Below are 20,692 nucleotides of genomic sequence, written 5' to 3'. Positions count from 1 at the left end.
ATTTACATATTCATCTAAACGTCGCTCTCAGCTGCAGCGTGGAACACTCCGCTCCACTCCTGATCACATGCTCTGCTGTGGACACAGCTCATGAAAAATATGTATTGGTTTTGATGGTAATATGTTTTGTAGGTAACATTAATGGTTGCTCTTGTTATTTCTGCACTAGTGGCACCTAATGGAAATGGTGGATAGCAATTCGTTTCTCGTTAATTTTGTACAGGATGAGTTGTTTTTTGTCGCTTGCCATATTAAACATGACAGATAATTTATTGTAGTGTCAGTGTCTCATTGCGACGTCTTAATGGTCTTTTCTTGGAGGGCAGAGAAGCAACTCAGCACCTTTGTCTTTTAACACCTGATGCCATCATTTCGAAAATTATATAAATGTCATGGGTATATGTGACACAAGAGACATGAGAGATACACAAACAGCTGCAGTTTTATTTCCAGCTGTCCTAGACATACACACACACACACACACACACACACACACGCGCGCGAATAAACTCTCATACACACGTGCCAATTTCTAATGGCAATGTCAACATTTGCTAATGACCATGTGCTTTTCTTTTCTGATGGACGAAAGGATCTTCATGGACTTGAATGAATAGTTCCCCCAAAATTCAATGTTGATTCATGTTTCAAGCTAGCCTAGAAATCTAGACGCACCCTAGCGGCAGCGAAAATTATTTCGCAGCCAGTGTGGTCTAGCAACTCTCCATAGGCTTTTGAGCTGGAAAAACCAAAAACTGGTCGGGCCAATCACATCGTGTATAGAGTCGGCGGGCGGGCTTAACACAATGACGGCACAGTTCATGACGTTCCGCGTGATTTCCATAGGTGATTTCCCTGCTACTTGAAAACAATGAAGATGCAGCGGTCTTTCGAATCGGCTTTGGCCGCGACTCTGGAGGACTTGGAGTTAAGAGAACGTCACTCTTAATATATCAATTAGCTCCGCTGGTGGAAAAACTCATGGGACTCACTCATCCACAACCGTTCGTTGCTCTGGTTGGTTGTAGTGCTATCCTATTGCGTGCAGAGGGATTTTGAAAGGTAACCGTTTATCCCGCCCCTCGGATTGAGGCATGTCAATGGAGAGTTCCCAGACCTAACATCTTGATGTAGGTCTGGCATGCCAGGCTAGTTTCAAGCTGCTATACTGTTATTTTCTTGGAGCACAAATATAATTTTAAAGAAACATTACACTTTTGAAAAAACACAGGAGGAAGAACTGCACACGGTTTTGTAACAACCGTTTGGGGGTTTCATTTTTTGAGTCCTTTTATCTAATCCTGACATTAAATAATAATTTCAAAAACTAAATTATTTTAAATCCAACATTGAACCTTGAACCTTCATCTAAAAATAAAAAAAATGATGCATCAGGCTTGCATGGCTCATAAAATATGATAAAAGAGAATATGGTGGGCATACTCGAGAAGAAGAAAAAAACCCACCTCAGTTCTATTCAGAGGACCAAACTGAGCAAAAATATACAATTTGGCACTGTTGCTAATATTTATATGGCCAAAAAGTAAGATGAAATTCCACAACCTGAAAATGGATGGAATACCACAACCTAAAGGTAGACAGTTAATATAAACTATCAATCAGATGACAAAAAGCATGTAGTAGATTGTGTAAAAAAGTTTTTCAGCAAAGTTTTGATCATTTTGATAATTAAGAGGTCTTAGAAATTTGTGTTTTATAAATTATATAGTGTCTTCACAGAGATAAAAAATCAAACCACACGCATTTACTCGTCCTGCTAAAATGATGGCGTCAACACACATTTACCTTCTCTGTCAGTCTGCTGTGTTTATAGTCAAGTGACTTCCGAGAGTCTGAGCTCGTATTCCTGAAGACTAAACATTGCTGTCTTTGTTAGGAGTTGGTGAATTTGCCGTCATGGCTGACACCTCCACCTCTCGCTGTCTCGGTGTGATTAGTGGTGTGTGTTAAGCAGGATTTCCCCACGTGTGAGGCCCAGACGATGGATTGGGGAGGACTCCGCTGAGAGCCAGCGGTGGGCCCGTGCGCTTGAGCAGAATATATTGGTGTCCTATCTAACTTGCATTGTGCATGTGAGGTGCTGTAGTTAGAGGGTCCAGAGCAGCCGGTCAGCAGTGCTGTTATTTGGTTCAGGGTTCCGCATGGATGATCAGAGGGACTGAGAAAAAGAATAGGCCACCATGTGAACAGGGGCCCACATTGTTCTGTGCATAACAGGCCAACAGCAGATGGTGGATGAGCCAATATGGCTTACATACACCCACATGTTGACATGAGTATGCTGGATGTCACTTATATATTGTCATGCTGCCTGCAGGAATCCAGAACCTGCAACTGAGCAAGACTTGCCTGGAGCCTTTCACAGTTTGATGTTTTTATTGGATTACGAGTTTCACACTACGCACTCTCAGTGCTTTGAAGGTTGATTTTTCCTGGACTTCATTTACTAGGGCTTAAAATAGAGCCATTCATACTCAGGATGTTGTATTTGAATAAAATGTCAACTCCCATCTGTTCCTTAGTGATGGATTTAAAGGGATATCAATTTTAAATTCTGTCATTATTTATTCACACACATGTCATTCCAAACCACAAAAGGAACGTTCACACCACCGTATTCCAAACAATGAAAGTAATTGGGACCTTTGAGCTCCAGAAAAGCACCATGAAAGTAGTCTGTATAACTTGTGCAGTGTTACAAATCTTTCAAAGACAACTTGGAATTTAGAGATGAAATTGTCACATCCATAGGATTATGATGATGAGACACACAAGAACCAATGACATTTGGGTCTCTGACTCATGATATGACCATGATAAGTCATATTTGAATCAATGCAATGTAATGTATTGTGTTACTTGATTTCTGTGAAGAGCTTTCTGACTTCCTTCGCTGTAGGAATGCCTGGAGGGTAAACATATTGTGGGCCCCCCACGCAAGCTGGCCTATTCCACTCCACCGAATGTGAGAGCCTCCATATGCTTAACTCTGAGAGGCTCTGGACAAACAAGGCCTGTTCCCTGTATATTTATGTTGTGTTATGGTTTTTTGAGTATGTGCGTACACATTGTGTATGTGGAAGAGTTCACAGCGCTGGGGTCACAGCGTTTTTCTCTCTGTGATATAGACACCCAAAGCCTCTTAAGCGATAAACTTTGTGTTATAAGGATAGATTAGTTGAGTCAAGAAGGTCTGTATGCTGATGAAAAAAAGGTTATTTGGATTTTGTGAAGTTGAATGAGAGAATGTTCAATCTTTCAATGTAACAATTTTAATTTAAAAATTTGGCTTTTTGTCTGGATCCCATTAGTAATGCATTAAATAAAAATTGACTAACAAGGAGCAATACATTTGTTTGTTATTTATTAATCTAGTTAAAATACAACTACTTTTCTTTGTTAACTCATGTTAATGAAATCATGCAAATCATATCAGGGTGATACAAGTTTTAAAAAAAGACCCCTGACCCTCATTACTGTGTGCTAAGTTCAGAAAGTCTCTGAAAACATCAGGCAATTTAATCTTTTTAGTTTAGTTCAGGTTGTAACGTGGTGCAATGCAATTTTCCCCAAAAACGTAATGAGATTTTTTTTGTGACCTTTTTACTTTGAGGAAAATGTGAAAAACTTTTTGAAAATGAATTATTCACTGGGAGTTTAAACTGTAACACGCTGAACTTGATTGGCTCTTTTGGAATGTTGAATTTCATTCCATCATCTTTACACTCACTACACACTGACGCCTGTGTCTGCAGTAGCTGTTGGCTCTGGCACCCGCTCCAGGTCTGGTGGAGAGAGGACGTCCTGGCCAGTTGTACAGGCAGGGATGGGTTATGCCTTCAGTGAGACGGCGTGTTTAGATTTCAGGGTCAGGGTGGCACGCAGTGGTGTAGGGTGACCGCTCGGCCAGCTGAGCAGTGAGTAGCGTCTGGACATTGCTGGAGCTTCCAGTGGGTCTGATGAGCAGATGGACTGAAGGCAGTCTAGAAAGATCAGCGCTGATCCTAGACAGGGAAAGAGAGGAGGATAAACTAGTGGAGGGGGGAAAAAAGAAAAAAAAAAGAAAAAGATGGGGTTCATAGGGTTGAGGTGTGTTTGTGTGTGTTTTTGGAGCGCGTTCTGGGAAATTGCAGTGTGTGTGTTCTTGCAGCATGTGACAGGAACTGAGCTGAATCAAGCCTCTCCAAAGCACAGTACATCTCAGACTAAGTACTTCCCCTGCTTGAGATCTCCATGACAATGTAACATACAGTATGTAAATCAAATAAACACACATGCATATACACATATGAGTTCTCATATCATGCTTGAATAAAATACTATATTCATCATTTTAATTGGATTTAATGTCTTTTAGCATAAATTCTTAAAGGTTACAAGTTCAAGCAAAAAAGTTTGTCTTCATCTACTCACCTCGTGTTGTTCCAAACCTGTATCCATTTCTTTCTTCAGTAAAGACTCATGCACTGCATTCCAAGTTTTTCTAATAGCTTTGTGTAAGAAACAGATTCGTTGATATATAATCAGTATAGCTAATCACGTGTTAAATACGAGTTTTCTTATCGGAAATTGGACATGAATTTCCCTATTAAGTCGTGTTTACTACTAGGAAACTCTGAGATAATTTGGATACCCGAGTTTCCGAGTCTTCAATCGGTTTTGTCCACGATTACTATTCTTTCCGACAACAAAGTACTTGAATGCAACAAGCTCGTAATCTTCAGAAGTGGAGAGTACGAAATTTCTGATAGCACGTGAAGGCAGCATTAATCTTCCACTAACACATTCATTCTACTGCAGATATGGGTTCATTTGGAGTGTTCACATACAAAATTTGGTCCCATTGTATATTAAGTGGCTTTAAGTACTATGTACCTACATTGAAACTAATAATTTGATACAATGGACTTATTTTGTACATGCATGTTTTTACATTCCACTTATATTTTAAAAATACCTGCTTGTAAGTACAGCTGTAATTAATGTATATAATTACATGTGTAATTACACTGTTGACCCTTCCCTTACACCTTAACCTACCCTTAAACCAACCCATACCACCACACCAGCCCCTAACCTTACCTGAATCACACCTCAAACGCAGCAAAAGTGTTTTACAATAAAACATTAACACAATAAGTACATTGTACATATTTTTCAGTGTAAGTACATAATACTTAAAGCCACTTGATATAAAGTGGGACCCAAAATTTTGTATGCAATTCTTGCAGTGTACCCTGAAACCCTTTTTTCACATATTCTTCAGTCTGGATGAAACTTTTTGATGTTTGTGACCCAAACAGATTGTGACAGTGCAACCAAGGATACTGGTTTTGTGCCATTGAATATTATTTTGAGGCGTAATAGAGAAGGGTGTTGAAAAGTTCTCTGTGTCCCCGTCAACAGGCCATAACTTCGCTGTAAAGATCCGAGCACAGCGCAGCAACAATTTACAAGCACATTGCTCATGCCTCAAGTTTGATTATTTGGGTTTTTGCTTCAGTTTAGTCTCACTTCAGTTTTGTTCCCAAATGTAAATCCTAGTTAAATGGGAATTACAACACCACACTTACCAGCTTTGGGTTTAGGGAATAGAGGAATGTCGGTATTCCAGGCGTTTCTGACTCATTGGATGCTGCTCCGTGTTTGTGGTGGTGCCTGTTTCTCTCATTTGAGTTAGAAACATATAACGGAAACACAATCCTTTGTGATTTCTCCCTTTTATTCAGGTTTATTCTTTGTTCAGGCATGTCATCTTTCACCAAGACTAGGTTTATTTTGATATCCTGTTTGGTTTATAGATTTGTTCATTTTGCTGATTGGAGAACAAACTTGAGGTTTCTATAAGAGGCGAAGTGGTTTACAGTTGCCCCAAACCCTTTATAGATTTTTTTTACATCTGCTTAATGTTTTATTTTTTGTATCACTTTAAAGTACACATACTGTACATTCCCAATTTGGATAGTACTCCACTTCCTTTCTGGAACACATGGAATTCAGATCAAGGAAGCAAACTTAAATCGGGGGAACTAAGCTTATCACAAAAAAGCATTTTACCATTTTTTCCCCTAGTTCAGAACTGGAAAGCATTTTTTTTATTAGTTTTGCAAATATAATTACTCTTCCCATTAGATAAGACTTGAGTTACATACTTTTTGTTGAACTATCACCAATTTCTAAAATGCTAAATTTAATTGTCTTTCATAACTTTTCATGTCAAAAAAGTCAGTTTTTATTTCCTTTTCCATTAGTCTGATTGATTGACACATTATATAAATCTGTTAACGCCTTTTGAATATGTCTATAAAGTAATGAAGAGGACTTGGAAATGTTGTAACTACGTTAAAAAAATCTAGTAATTTTCCAGTAATTATGTTTTTACCTGTGTTTTTTACCAGTGGGAATCTGGGAAACTGGGACTTCTACTGTAGATATATCTGGGTTGCCAAATTGCCAGAAGATACCAGAAACATGTCCTCAGTGTAATGGATAGTTATTTCTATTTCAGGGCTTTGTTTAAAAAAAAAAAAAGGACAAGGTTATAGTTCTTAAGTCACCCTTTGCATTTTGTGTTATGTTAACTACTTAATTATTTGTTTGATACCATGAATTGAAACTCATTGTTTATTGTTTATATGGTTTAGCTTCACATTAAATATACCTACAGTATACCCTATTTTTTATATATTTATTTTCTTCTATGGTTCCATGAAGAATCTTTAATGTCCATGAAAACTTCTCAATTTCACAAAAGGTTATTTATAATAGAAACAGTTTATTAGATCATTCAAATGTTCCTGACACTAAGAAAAAAAATGTTATTTTAAGAACTGTTAAGAACTAAAAGGTTCTTTGCCAAACACAAAATTGTTTGCTGTAAAAACCCGCTGTTGGAACCTTTATTTTTAAGTGTACTTCCATATTTTGTTTCCAACTTGAATGCATGAGAAGTCTAAATAATGACTGGACAATTCGTACATTTTCCAGGTGCACTTGAAAGCAGCATAATTCCGTTTTCTGACTGCATTATTGTTGCTCTCACCAACTCTGCATATCATTTTTCCAAGTCCTCAGTACCATCACGGGTGTGTATGAAAGGTGCAGTAAGCAATATATATCATTTTTTTAAATGCCATGCATTACTACAGTATGTCCCTGATTGTAGCCTTATTTCAGGTATGGTAAAAATATACAGGTCTCCCCTGCCTAGTAACCCGACATTAGCCCCGTTAGCAAAGCCAGTGCATGGGTATTTTAACATGTTTTTAGCTGTGTAATGTTTATTTCAACAGTTCTGCTTTTGTAATCAGCCGACAGGCTGCATTTATTTGATGGCCACTTTTGACACACAAGCCACAGTGTGTGTTGAGAGCCGCTGGCCAAACGCCAGCCCTGTAACGCATATGGTAAAGACATTGAGCTGCTCCCTGTTTATTTCACCAATGCCACTGAAATCTCCTTGTCAGACTTCTGTTTTAATAACTCTTGGCATGGCATGCCTTTTTACCCTCAGTAACCCAATATCAGCGGACGCCGGCTCTCTGAGCTCTCATCGCACTTAATTTTTTCGCTCTCGGCTGCAGTGTGAATAGGAGCGGTAAAACCCTCAGCAAGGAGGTCCTATGGGAGTTTATCAGTCTGCAGTTTTTCGCTTAACCGATGTGACAACGCTCAATAACGGATTTGTCTGCCTCGAGTCTCGGGAGAAAACTGACGCCATGTTGGGGGAAACCTCCCCTTTTTAAGTCCGTCTTTAAATTTATTTTGAAGAATGTGTGGTAAGTTGCAAAGCTATACAGATTGATTGGGTTTTTATGAAAGGAAATTGTGCTGTCCTTTTGCAATCATGAAGTCAACATTAATAAATGTGTTGTTTCTTCATTCTGATGAATTGTGTTTTTTTCCTTTCAAGCAAGTGTACTTTACTGCAAGGTCAGGTCTTTTTTTCAAAACAGACACACCAATCTTGCCCTTTGAACACCATTTTCATATAGTTGTTGCATTCAAAGCTCTCAAAGGTCAAAGGTGGGATCGCAAGCGAATGCATCGCAATTACAATTGTCAAGGCAAAACCATAAAACTTCTCTTAAGCTTCCCTCAAGTGTCAGATTTTCTGTTCACCAGTAGTATAGGTGTTGGTTTAACCCTACCCTGATGACCATTTGTCTTGCACAAGTGACGTGTTTGTTGCTTTGGAGGATATGGGCAGGGTTGTGGAGAGAGTTCCTCAGAGGCAGAGGCTCAAATGTACAAAAGGGTCATCTATCACCATAATTCATATATATAAGGGGCCATTTCGTATCACCATTTTGCGTGTTCTTGACCGGACCTACATTTCACATAATACTAGGCCTATTCATACTTTGCACGTGACGTCACAAGCACTGGCTGGCGGGCAAGAACGTCATTCTCTAGCAACGAAACCCAGTAAACTAATCAAGGATCTTGCCAGGACGTCGCCAGTTTTAATATACAAAAGTTGGTGTTTTGAAGTGTAAACGACATGCCAGATAGTTGTTGTGCTATTGGATGCACTATTATTCAGCATAATCGGGTTAAGAACGTCCATGTAAACGCGCTCATTCCCCGAAAGTGAAAGTAGAAACGGACTAAGCTTTCAGCATCTGTCGCTGCATTAACGCCGCGTTCTCTCAGAGACGACGATGGATATAACGGTATAGCAACTATCTTAATTTACTGGCTTAATATTTCTCTTGTGGACCTACATTAATGACAGTAAAAAAATTTAAGAATATTTCTTTTTAAACCAGTTTTTGAAGCTGCATTTGATTTTCACAGATGGCAGAGTTGTGCTGTTCGTGAACTAAAGACTGCTATTTTGTTACAATAGCACATTAACAAAACGTTTAATGACACTAATAACACTAAAAACAATACAATTACTAAATATTAATAATATCACTAAAATGATATAGAGCTTGGGATCGTTTTGTCAGTTTAGTGATATTATTAATATTTAGTAATTGTATTGTTTTTAGTGTTATAGTGTCATTAAACGTTTTGTTGATGTGCTATGGAAACAAAATAGCCTCACTGTATAATTGATTGTAGGCTAGTATTGGAAATCTGACATTTTGTCAGCTTTTGTTGCCCGCCAGGTATCCATGGTAGTCACGTGACTGCAAAGTATGAATAGATGGCACTTGAACTTGAACTCAAACGGTAAATCAATATGCAGTACACAAATAAGAGTAAACTGAATTCTACTTACCAATAACTTGACTTTTTTTACTGCATGGTTTTGTCGAGTGCTTTGTAGTAAATTCACATCCGATTTTTAAGCGATGCAATTCAATTGTTAAATGAGACAAAACACGGATCCAGTTCGCTTCCATAGCAGTGCATTATGGCAATGACATCTCAAGCCCTGTTCAGATGGCATATACGTAAAAATAAACAGGAATTTTCCAACTTTTGAGTGATTTGTTACTGTTTTGTACATGTTGTCATATTAATTATAATTCAATTGCTTTTTGTTTTGACCATAATATTGTTGTTGATAATTGTTGACTTTTGATTCATTTTGTAAAAGGGGCATTATTATGCATTTATTTAAAATTTGTTTCCCCCACTTCTGGAGATATAACCATTTTATTGTAAGTGTTTTGCTTTTCTTGGCCACAGTACAAACAAAAAAATTGTAACTGGCATAAAACAAGCATTTTAAGACCAGTCAAATCCTACTCCAACCAGTTGCATCAGCAGGGGACTAAATGATCACAAAAAACAACAGGCAGTTATCCAATTATGGCTAGCACTCATTTATCGGACTTACAGAAAATCATGTCATGTCACCTGATTAATATTTATGATGTAAGCTGTAGGGTGTACCGATTTCAGACTTCAAATTGATTAAACGCGATCTTCATTTGAACAATCTTCATTTTGATCCTTATAATCACAAGATTTATCTTTTACTCAGTGCCAGTTTTGTCCTTGCAATATTATTTTTAAAATTCCTGTTTGTTATCAGTAATTTTTTGTTTTGAGTTATTTTTAGCTGTGCTGAATAAGCCCTTACGTTACTTTCTCCACTATTACTAACTCTTCCTGCTTATTGGGCAGAGATCCAAATTCACACTGGATATTTTCACACCATAAAGGCTGTTTGATGCTTTCTCACGGTTACAGTGAGCATCTGACACTCTGCAAACAACTCTGAGGTTACTGGGTACATTCAGCATTCTCCTGGTTAGTTCAATGCGGGTCAAGATAGATCATAATTTCAAAGAATTGCTTTATAAAGTTGCATATGTGAAAGTTTAGTGTGAACACCTTTTTTTCTTTAGACACATTTATTCAAATATTCTTCTAGACTGACTGTAACACACACGCACATGCACACACATTCTTTTCATTTCATAGCACTTTTGCTACTGAAGTATAATGACTTCAGCATCTGCGAAGGCTGGCAGGTGTAATGCAATTCTCTCTTTATAATCTGCATTTTATTTGTTGTAGATAAGATGACCTCAGGGCCAGTAACAGAGGATTTTTCCAATGGGTGGGGATAAAAAAGTGGAATTCAGTCGCTCTCAATGGCCCTATTGAGATTCTTGACGCTTCAAATCCGTCCTGTTTCTGCTAATGAAGTCAAACGCTTTTCCTGCTGGCTTTGCCTCTGTGATTCATTGAACAGGACCCAACAAAGGCTCAGAGCAAATAAAAGCCAGCCATATCTGCTTAAGTGAAATGTCAGTGGATCTCAATTCAGTCCAGCAAATTGGCCAATTAAAGAGGAAATAAAGCGAACTCTATTTAAACCAAATGCCCCATGCGCTTCCTGGCGCTTCCACACTTTTACTGTGCATCATAGCTCAAAGAAAATCCGCCCCTTGATGAATCATCCTACGCTACTGCTTTGTTTCTTTTAATCTGGTAATTAAACTAATGAGTGTGGGATTGTAGTATCATTTATATATATATTTAAAGCTTAACCACAATGGACAACTAAGAGTGTATTAATTTAAAAATAGTTAGAAAAAATACTTTTCAAATAGACAAAAAAGACTGTGTCCGAAAGCTTAAAACTGCTGCCTTTGGAGGATGCATTCCAAGGTAGGAAGGCATCAAGGCACGTCAGAAATACAATGTTAGCTTCAGTTCACTTCACAAGGTGTGTTTGGTCAGGGTTGGATCTGAACTCTGCATGTTGGTAGATTTCCATGAACAGTATTAGGCATCCCTGGTCTAAATGTATGTTTTTGACCAATGTTTTTCTTTTGTGTGTCATTTTTAGAGATTAGTGTTGTGGTAATTCAACATTTGCTTAATTATTGCCAAAGCTCTCTCTGTTTTGTCGTAGATCAATAAACCGCTATGCTTCCTCAGAAGTCTGCCTGAATCAGTTTCAAGAGGTATCTTTGTGTGCAAATGCTGCCTGCAAAGTCATTGACTGATAAGGCAGTGAGGCAAAAAGGCAGCTGCCTAACCTTTCATTCGCAGCCCAAGACTTTCTTTGGTTATTCAGGTTATGCCAGCATTGCTATGCTGACCAGCTCAAACCAGCATAAACCAGCTTGGAAATCCTTGCTGATCTACACTGGTCTTTTCAGCAGACTAGTCAATGGTAATGCCTCTTTTGGGCGTTTCTCAGATTTCTAATCATGAATGAATTTCTTTGGGGCCAAATTACAGTCGATGACTATCTAAATCACCCATTTAGATGGAAAAACAGCCAAAGAAAATTCACTGAAAGATTTATGTGGTGCACTCCAATTCTCCTCTTCACCTCCTGGTACAATTTGAGTAGGAAACCTTTCTTCTTCTCAGAACGAAGGAGACGATGTATATTGATGTATATTTTTTCCTCCTGGGAGCAATTTTGGAGAATAATGGTAAAGTCAGTGTAATTGTGGTTTTTCTGGCATCATCACAAAAGAGTCTTTGTAGTGATCTCCTGTAAGTGGCTCACCGTAATTATTTAATCCCGGCCGTAATGATGCACTTTTTCTGCTCTATGGATTGTTGGGGAAAATATTTCTCCACCTAGCCTCATCTTGGCATGAGAATGAACAAGAACTCTGCACCAATTCAGACTTTCTGGGAATTCTACAATTGGCAATAAGTACGATAGACGGGGTGAGGTGCACATTGACTTGGCTTAGAACTGTGTGCCCTTAAGAAAGCTTGCAAGGTTATTTTCCCAGCCTTCTAATGTTGTTTGTCTCCTTTCTCGATTTTATAAGCAAAATACTCTGTTTCTCTTGAGCCTATTGTATGCATGTCAGATTTTTTTTTATTGACCAGTAGGTGCAAGCTGTGGTTAAAGTGGGATTTGGTAGGTGGGGGAACCCTCAAATTTTGTGTAGGTGCAACAGGGAAAAATGACTCGCCGTGGGACAACATATTGAGTATCGTGGTATAGTAATACTTTTTGGGACAAGAGTGTCACTGTGTAAGTATCACAAAGGGGGGTTTGGGGGAATGCTCCCCCGAGAAAATTTTGATTTCTCTGACCTACATATGTGCAATTTTAGACTTTTGAAGGCCAAGAAAATGTTTAATAAATCGCTTTAAAACCATGTCAATGTGCTTTAGATTATTTGTCAATACCTACTCTCTCATCTTAATCTTTCTTTTTCTCTGAGTCTCCTTATCCTGCCGTATTTTTTCCCCTCCTAAAGCTGAACTTTGACTGATAGTCTTTTCATTTTCGTCTGTGTCAGTGAAGAAAGTAAACATAGGCTCCACTGATGAGTTTTATGAATCATTTTCTTAGATAAGTTAATTTACTCAAGGCTACCAGATCAGCATTGCCAATAGGAACCTTCTACAAGCTTTGGAATTTGAAAAGTAATTTTAAATAATACAAATTATAGGCTACGTTTAACGCAGTTAGTGGAATTGGCAGACGTTCCCTTAGGCATGTGTTGTAAACGCGTCAAAGCATAATGCACGGTGATTTTGAACGAATGTTTAATGTCGATAATGGTTACATAATGTTAAAACTAATCCTGCTATTGATATCTTTGTAAGACTGCCGACCCTATAGAACAGTGGCAAGGGAAAACAATGTCCGGCGAAATATCGAACATTAAACTAACTTTACCGCGCTCAACCACCGTGAGTGCATTTCACGCATTTATAATCACTCGCGTTCAGCGGGGAGGAAGGGAGGTTGGTCGGCCAGTCGGTCCATCTCGGGACCAGCGAGATTTGTTGAGATTAATGAATCTATTTATTTAATCATTTATCTGAGGTGCCGGAACGCAGTTCTGGACCGTTCCGGCCCACTTTAACCCCTGGGTGCAAGTGTAGCGAAATGTGTTTTCCAAACTCTTTCAGTTGAGTACTGGCTGGTGTGCTTCTGAATTTTGAATCGTGGTATGAGGTTAATACAGCAGGGGCCAGGGAGCAAGAATGAACAACGACTTGTGCTGTGATCCTTTTTCAAACTGTGACTGCAGTTTAACGAGGCAACAAAGCGGCGAGGGATCGCCGTGAATGGGCCAACTGTCATCAGTGGGCAGACGGGAGTAGACACACTGCCGTTCGGCTCCTGTAACCGGGCCTGCACTCTCTTTGGAGTGGGAGCTGTTCAATGAGACGTCAGTCATCTGGATTGCACCAGGTTCAGCATGGGTTGGAGTGTGTGATGGACTGTATGCTTCTCTAGGCTTGAAACATTTGTGGACCTATTGGAACTTGATAGGGCCTTTGTTTAAGGTTTATTGGTTCCCTTAGGATACTCGAGGTGCATAGAGCACCACATCGCTTTTTCAAAGAAGTCAACTAATCTTCTCGGCCTTCTGGAATTGCCACATAACTGTATTTTTATTTGGAGACCAAGAGAACTTATATTTGACAAGGTTATATATAACAGTTGTGAAAAGTCATGAAATGCGTGCAGCGATTTTTCCAGATTTCAAAAGGTGTGGGGAAGACTTAGTTCATCTTAGTAGAAAAAAAGTGCAAAAGTTCATTTCTTTTCCTCTGACCATCACACAAGTGAAGCAGTACTTTTAGTAAATTGTAGATTTATCTTTATTGAATTACTGCTTCCATGATCAATAAGATTTAAGATTTCATAAAAAAATTTTTGCAGTGCATTTTAAAGCGTTTATTAGTGGTTAATGTGACCTATACATAAACATCATAAAATAATTCTTAAAATGCATATGTGTAACTGTGGCGAACAGGACGGCCGAGGGACGTGAGAGAACAGCGCGAGGCCGGTGGTGCGATTGATAATGAGCAACACCTGTGAGCACACCGGTCTCGCATCTCTCACGGAGGAGCGGAAGCATAAAGGAGGAGAGACGACGTTGATGATCGAGAGAGGAACAGGCCTGTATTTTAGTTGAGTTTTGTTTTTTGTATTTGTGTTTTATTTTAGCCAGCAGTCGTCCGCGAGGGGCTGCTGGCAGTTATGTTTATTTTAGGTAAGCCAGCATTCGTCCGCGAGGGGCTGCTGGCGGTATTTTAGTTTGGTTTGTTTTATTTTAATAAAGTTTATTTGAATGTTCGCCGGTTCCCGCCTCCTTCTTCCCTGAACATTGCTACACTAACATTTGTGGAACTACTTGAGGGAATTTTCATTTTGGGGTGACCTATCCCTCTAAGGACACCATATCTCATCACAGAAGCAGTGCAATGTTCTTGCACTGAAGTTATCCATGTCTAAAAGGAAAAAAGGAATCCATGCTTTGTTAGCACAACATTTGCTGTTTTATTCATGTCCCTGTTTCATCCTCTGCTTGGACTTTGCTCTGCTGCGCTGGCATTTTGGAGGTCTGGAAGCTGAAGCATTCATTCTCGGGCACTATGGCATGTGTTCAGGGGCAATCAGAGGACAGAGCATTTGGAGAAATTGGCAGATGATAAGGGGAGTGGTGCTGGCAGTATTTTAGGTTGTATGGTATTCTTGAGGTTATTCCTGGGTCTATATAACAGTACTCTGATCATCTTAAGACACCCCACAAAAAGCAATTTTTCTGCTAGCGTGCAGCGTGCCTAAATCTAGCACGAGAACAGAACAGAACGGGTTTACTGTTATGGCATGGAAGAAAGCACAGAAACAGGGAAGGTGAATTCAACGCAGGATAAAAGCTTCAACATCTGAAAAAGACAGAAAAAACATCTGTGGTTTTGGAATATTTTGGATACATGAAAGATGATCGATATCATCGAGTCAGATAATTTGCAAGACCTGGCAAACTATTGTGTCAGCAAAATAGAATGAGGCCATTGACACAGAACGCGGTCAAAAACACGAGGCGCAGGCCTAGAGGCGGTTTAAAGGTTGAATTTTTACCTTGAGTGTCGTTTAGAACGGAATGTCAACGGTTAAGGACATCTGTCTAGTGTATATTTACAGTACATAGAAAAACAATGGCACATTCCTAACCAGGTAAACAAAAATACGATAATACAGGTATTTGCGAAATGCAAATCTTATGAAAAGGTTTCCAAAGGTCTATGCAGTACCATAGAAGTTTTTTTAGGGGGAAATGATACCAAACTATTTGGGCCCTCCTCATAGTTTAAAATTCAGAGTTCAGTACTATGAAAAGGGGTGGGGCCTGTGACTCGGGTGCCCGCGTGTCAGCATTCAACAGAAGATCTCTTTCCTATCACTTTCCAGTCCTCTTGCATAAGGACGGTAACAGGTGGTTGTGATATGCGGCTCGATATTAATACTTTAACTGGCATAGCACTGCCTAAACATTTAATGAAAGCATTAAATGTTCCTTGTGTTTATAGTTCGGTGTTGTTTGTTGTGTGTACCACCTCTAGCTCTCTCACACAAACATACTTCCCTAGACATGCATAGTTTTACACCCAGAGTCCTCTAGGCATCATCACATGGGGTATTTTTGACACCCCGGCTCAATTGGCGTTTGGATGGAGGTTGTCTCTAGAGCAGGAAGTGGACTCAAGTCCAGAATGCGTCAGGAATCAGAACACATGCTTCCACGTGTCTGTGTGCTCGGTTTCAACTTTCACTTTGGGGCTTTAAGGATCTCCACACCCAGTATACAGTCTACCAAAGTGTCCACTCATCCTACTGCTGGCTGCACAGGCACAGTTTTTGACACGTTATCTGCTTCTTGCTACTGCCGCTTGCCGCAACTCTGTGGTGATTTATTTTTAGCCCAGTTTTTGCCTTTAATTATTGCAGCCACAGGGATCTTGGTCCAAAGAATTGGGATGAATTTATTACTAACCAACATTATATAATGTTGGTTTAAAACATTATATAATAAAGTATTGGAATGCAATTCTTAGCTCTGCTAATAGAAATCTGTCAGAAAAAAAATTGCAGAACCTTTATGGGTGCAACGGTTTGTCACTTGGGTAGTACCCTTAAAAGGACAAGTTTGTACCTTTTTTGCCCCTAAATGTGAATTTATCACCGTTGAGTAGTAATATGTACACTTAAAGTACTACTGTAAACCTTTTAGGAGTATATTCTGTAAGGTGCAATGTTGTCCCTCTAAGGATACTGTCCCAGTGAAAAGCTGTTCTGAGACTGTAGCAGGGTAAGGCTTTACTATGGTGTATAGCTATTGCTTTCGAGATTCTATAACTTTGGGACTGATTGTAGGTTGTTTTTCAATCAGGACCTGGTTTGAGGGGAAAGAAAGGCCGCGATGGGGCTTCAGGTAGGTCTTTAGTAATCATACGCCTGTGCCTGCAACTCCATGGATTGCTGTTTTGTATAAGCTGTTACGTATGTGCTTTAATAGCAAGAGAAGCATGCAAACAAGCTTAAAGCATTTAGAGATGCTAGCACTGTACAGAATATATTTAGAGATTAATTGAGTCCTAGCGCAAAATTAATAGTATTAATACAACAGAAACCTTTGGACGCAACACTGAAAGGAGACAGGTGACATCCCCATATACTCATTGGCTTCATCACTGTCTCCTCTCCACCAGTAAGTGGGTGTGTGGTGGGCGTTCTGGCGCAATATGGCTGCCATCGCATCATCCAGGTAGATGCTGCACTTTGGTGGTGGTTGAGGAGATTCCCTCTTCTACAGTATGTAAAGCGCTTTGAGTCCCCAGAAAAGCGCTATATAAATGTAACAAATTATTATTATTTTAATATTATTTTATTATTTTATTAAAGGTGTTTGGGGTCACATCCATCAAAATGGTATTTTTATTTCACACGATTATACTGTAGGAGTTGATAGACTTTTGACTTGAAAAATGAAGACTGTTACTGTTTGCAGCTATTAGAGCAAAGAACTGCCCACTTAGAAAAGAAGAGACTGCCTGACTGACATGTAAAGTTATCAATCACACTTTTATTTATCATTTAGTTCACAAATTCTCAGCACTAATTTTCATTTTCGTCCCGCAAGTTGCATAAAGCCTGCCAATGAGATGTTTTTTTTGTGCAGGACAGTCTGTAAGTGCTCCATTTGAGTCTGCTACTATATGACCTATATATTCCTCTATATTTTTTTCTTATAAAGTGGTTTCAAGTAAAGAGTCATGGGATCAGATGGGGAAAATGAGAGTGTTTATGATGACAAAGATTGATCTGGAATGTTCAGAGAGCTATTTTTTGCGTGACCACACATTTATTGTGTGTTGTTCACTTGTTCTTTTATTCTTGCTTTTAGGTCTAAAATAGGGCTAGCTGTCTCAGCAGCAACTTTGATAAATGCAAGTTCTGATTTCTAAGAAAATACAGACTTCTCAAAACAGGAAAGGAAAGAATAATGATGGACCCATAGGAAAGCTTCGTCACCGGTGTGACTGAACCATTACTTAAGGCTGCCATATTTAATGCACCATTCAGACTCACGGTGATCCACAGAGCTCAGTCCAAATGCACGAAAAAGAGAGGTGTTACCTTGTCAAACTCTTTAGAGGAACAAAAAGGTTCCTGGATGAAAATCCTGTAACAAACCCTTATGATTCTGGTCAAATAGTTCAGTAGTTCTGTAACAAATTGCTTCGACGGACTGATTTCATTCTTGCAGTTGTCCTGACATAAGAAGTTATAAAAGAGAAGTTCTGGGAGATATTAAGTTACATAAGGGGAAAAGATTTGTCATCAGCATTTTTGAGTTTGCTCTTCCTTGATAACATTTAAAGCTTAAATAATGCTTGAAGCTATGATCTAGTTCTGCTTTGATTGAAGTTTCTTGGTTAAAGGATGTAAAAGAGGCTGTAAATCATACTAATGCATGTGCTCATAATTTGAGCTTTTATTAAACTTAACATATAGCTATCTAACTAATTTTGATCAAGCTGCATCATTGTTTGTTCAAAGCCATGATATCCTGCTGAGCCCACATGATTTCTACAGGATTGGAACAATGTTATTCACAAAGTTCTATACATCCCTCACCCTTTCGTGTTCGTTTATTAATATTGAAGCATATTTTCATTAGGCTTTCAGCGGCCAATAAGAGTGTAAAATCATAGTTTTATTTACACACATATTTTCCCTGAGGTTTTAACCTATACCGGATTTTCCACCAGAAACACCATGGAAAACGATGTTTTTAACCTTTTTTTTTTTGACGAACGATGTTAATGAAATCTGTTTCCACTGTTTTTACTCTGCTAGTGTATGATTTAGCATTAGTTATGAAGGAGATGGACAGTTTGTGATGTCTGGGTGGGGTTCGCGTGCACAGAACAGGGGTGTGATGTATCTGTGCAGACAGTCTTCCAGTGATGTGGCGTATTCTCCCACTCAGTTCTCAGTGGTCTGTTGCTTGGGGGACTAACTGCTCATCCCTGTTCCAGAGACAAGCAGCACTTTCCCACTGAGAGCTTTTCAATCCTGTCATCTGCTAAATTATAAACATATTTTTTAACGCTTTATTTAAACGCTGTGACGCACTTAGTTAAACTACCTGCATGTGAGCTGTAATCTTCCTCAGAGATTGTCTTACGGTTAGAGAAATCTGAGGCGTTGTTCATCAGTTCAGACTGGGCTGAACACCCAGAACACCCACTTCGGATTCCGGTTGAACTACGGAAATTCAGACTTGCGTGACAGTTTTCTTCTCCTGTTCTTTGGGAAATAAAATCAGTCAGTGTAAACTGTTTGATGTAATGTGCACATGGTCCAAACAAGATGAGTGTCTATTTTTCAAGATTATTATAATTTTTTTCAGTGTGACTAATCTCTCTTTCTTTCTGTTTTTATTGCAGGTCCTCCTGTAAGTAGACGTTGTCCCTTCATTGACTGGATTGTGGTAATGTGACCCAAACTCTGTGGCTTTGTGTGTATTTGTGTGTGTTTTGCGAGTGAATTTATCTTTCATGCGTTTCCTTATTGTCACTGCTGATGGAGTGCTGATTACACAACTTTTATTTACATAATGGAAACTGTTAGTTACGTTTCCTTCCGCCACACATATAAACACCCACACTTTCATCCGCCAGAAGAAGAGCTTGTGTTAAAGGTGAAGCGGGCAAGTTTTTGATTTTGAAATACTTTCTTATATTTCTATAAGTAGAGATTCTGTGGCTCTATCAAAACATTGGTTTGATTGTTTTCGCCATTCTAAGCATCCCAACATGCCAACACTGATTCAACCAATACTAGAGTGTTCAGGAGACTTATGTGAAAACAATCATTATTTTTTGCAATTTTGTTTGGTGACTCTAGTGCCACAAAAATTAAACACTTCTCCTTTAAATCGCATGGCATTATCTTTAGACATATTAATGTTTTTTTCGGCTCTTGGACGTTGGGAATTTGGCTGGACAGCAAAATTAGTAGACAAAGTCTGTTCAACTTAATATATCTTTTGAGGGCTAATGTTGCTGAATTAGGTTATAGTGAGAAAGAAGGTCAAGGGAAATATATATATATATATATATATATATATATATATATATATATATATATATATATATATATATAGTAGAGGAGAAAAGCGAGTTGGGCCATATAAATTTAGGTGCGGTTGGACAGCTGCAGTAAGAGGGAGAAGGTCGAGCTTGAGTGATTAATGAAATAACAGCAGCCACAGGCAAACACTCCTCATAGAAAAGACAAATTACAAATAAGGTCTCTAACTGTTTCTACTAGAAAACAATGAGAGTAAATGAGGACAAAATTAGACTTCTGCTCAAACCTACTGTTAAAAAGACTCCAGTAATCTCACATTTGTCCTCTAAAGTTTTAGAAGACATCACTGTCTCAAAATGCCGTCAGATTTGCCAGGATGCATTAGATTCGATTCTCCATAAACTATCTGATAGTTCACACAAATAAGAAACTTTGTCCCGCTTTATATTAAGTGTCTTTAACTACTATGTAGTAACATTTAAATTAATCATTATACAATGCCCTTATTGTGTACATGCAGGTATTTATTTTTTAATTTTTTATAGTACAATATAAAAACATGTATGCATTTACAGCTGTTATTAATTTCTGTATATACATTTATAATTACTCTGTTGAACCATCCCTTACACCTTAGCCTACCCAAGCCTCAAACCTGTCCCTAACCTTTCCCGTATCCCACCTCAATAGCAGCAAAAGTGTTTTGCAATACAATTTGAACACAACATGTACTAACCATTTTTTATGTACCTTATTAGTTAAAGACACCTAATATAAAGTGTGGCCAGAAACTCCCTGTCATCATTTACTCACTGTTGTAACATATTCAATAATCAGTGATGTTCATTATCACTGAACCTCAAATCTGGCATGACA

The 20,692-nt window shown here is 38.7% G+C and overlaps 1 protein-coding gene across 44 annotated transcripts in view; it reads left to right on the top strand.

Moving 5' to 3' along the window:
- Positions 1-20,692, top strand: part of col13a1 (collagen, type XIII, alpha 1) — a 115,555-nt gene that overhangs the window by 33,064 nt on the left and 61,799 nt on the right. For 9 of the 44 annotated variants that reach the window (XM_077197008.1, XM_077197017.1, XM_077197016.1 and 6 more), the window contains exon 3: positions 16,608-16,660. The exons of the other annotated variants lie outside the window; for them this stretch is intronic. In XM_077197008.1, coding sequence (XP_077053123.1) covers positions 16,608-16,660 — 53 coding nt within the window. The remainder of the gene's footprint in view (positions 1-16,607; positions 16,661-20,692) is intronic. 44 annotated transcript variants of the gene reach the window in all.

Source organism: Siphateles boraxobius, unplaced genomic scaffold (assembly GCF_051911475.1).
Source record: "Siphateles boraxobius isolate OS27281-9 unplaced genomic scaffold, OSU_SipBor_1 37, whole genome shotgun sequence".
In the NCBI taxonomy this organism is placed as follows: Eukaryota; Metazoa; Chordata; class Actinopteri; order Cypriniformes; family Leuciscidae; genus Siphateles; species Siphateles boraxobius.
Note: the sequence above shows the minus strand (reverse complement) of the source record. Positions and strands in the feature narration are given on the sequence as shown.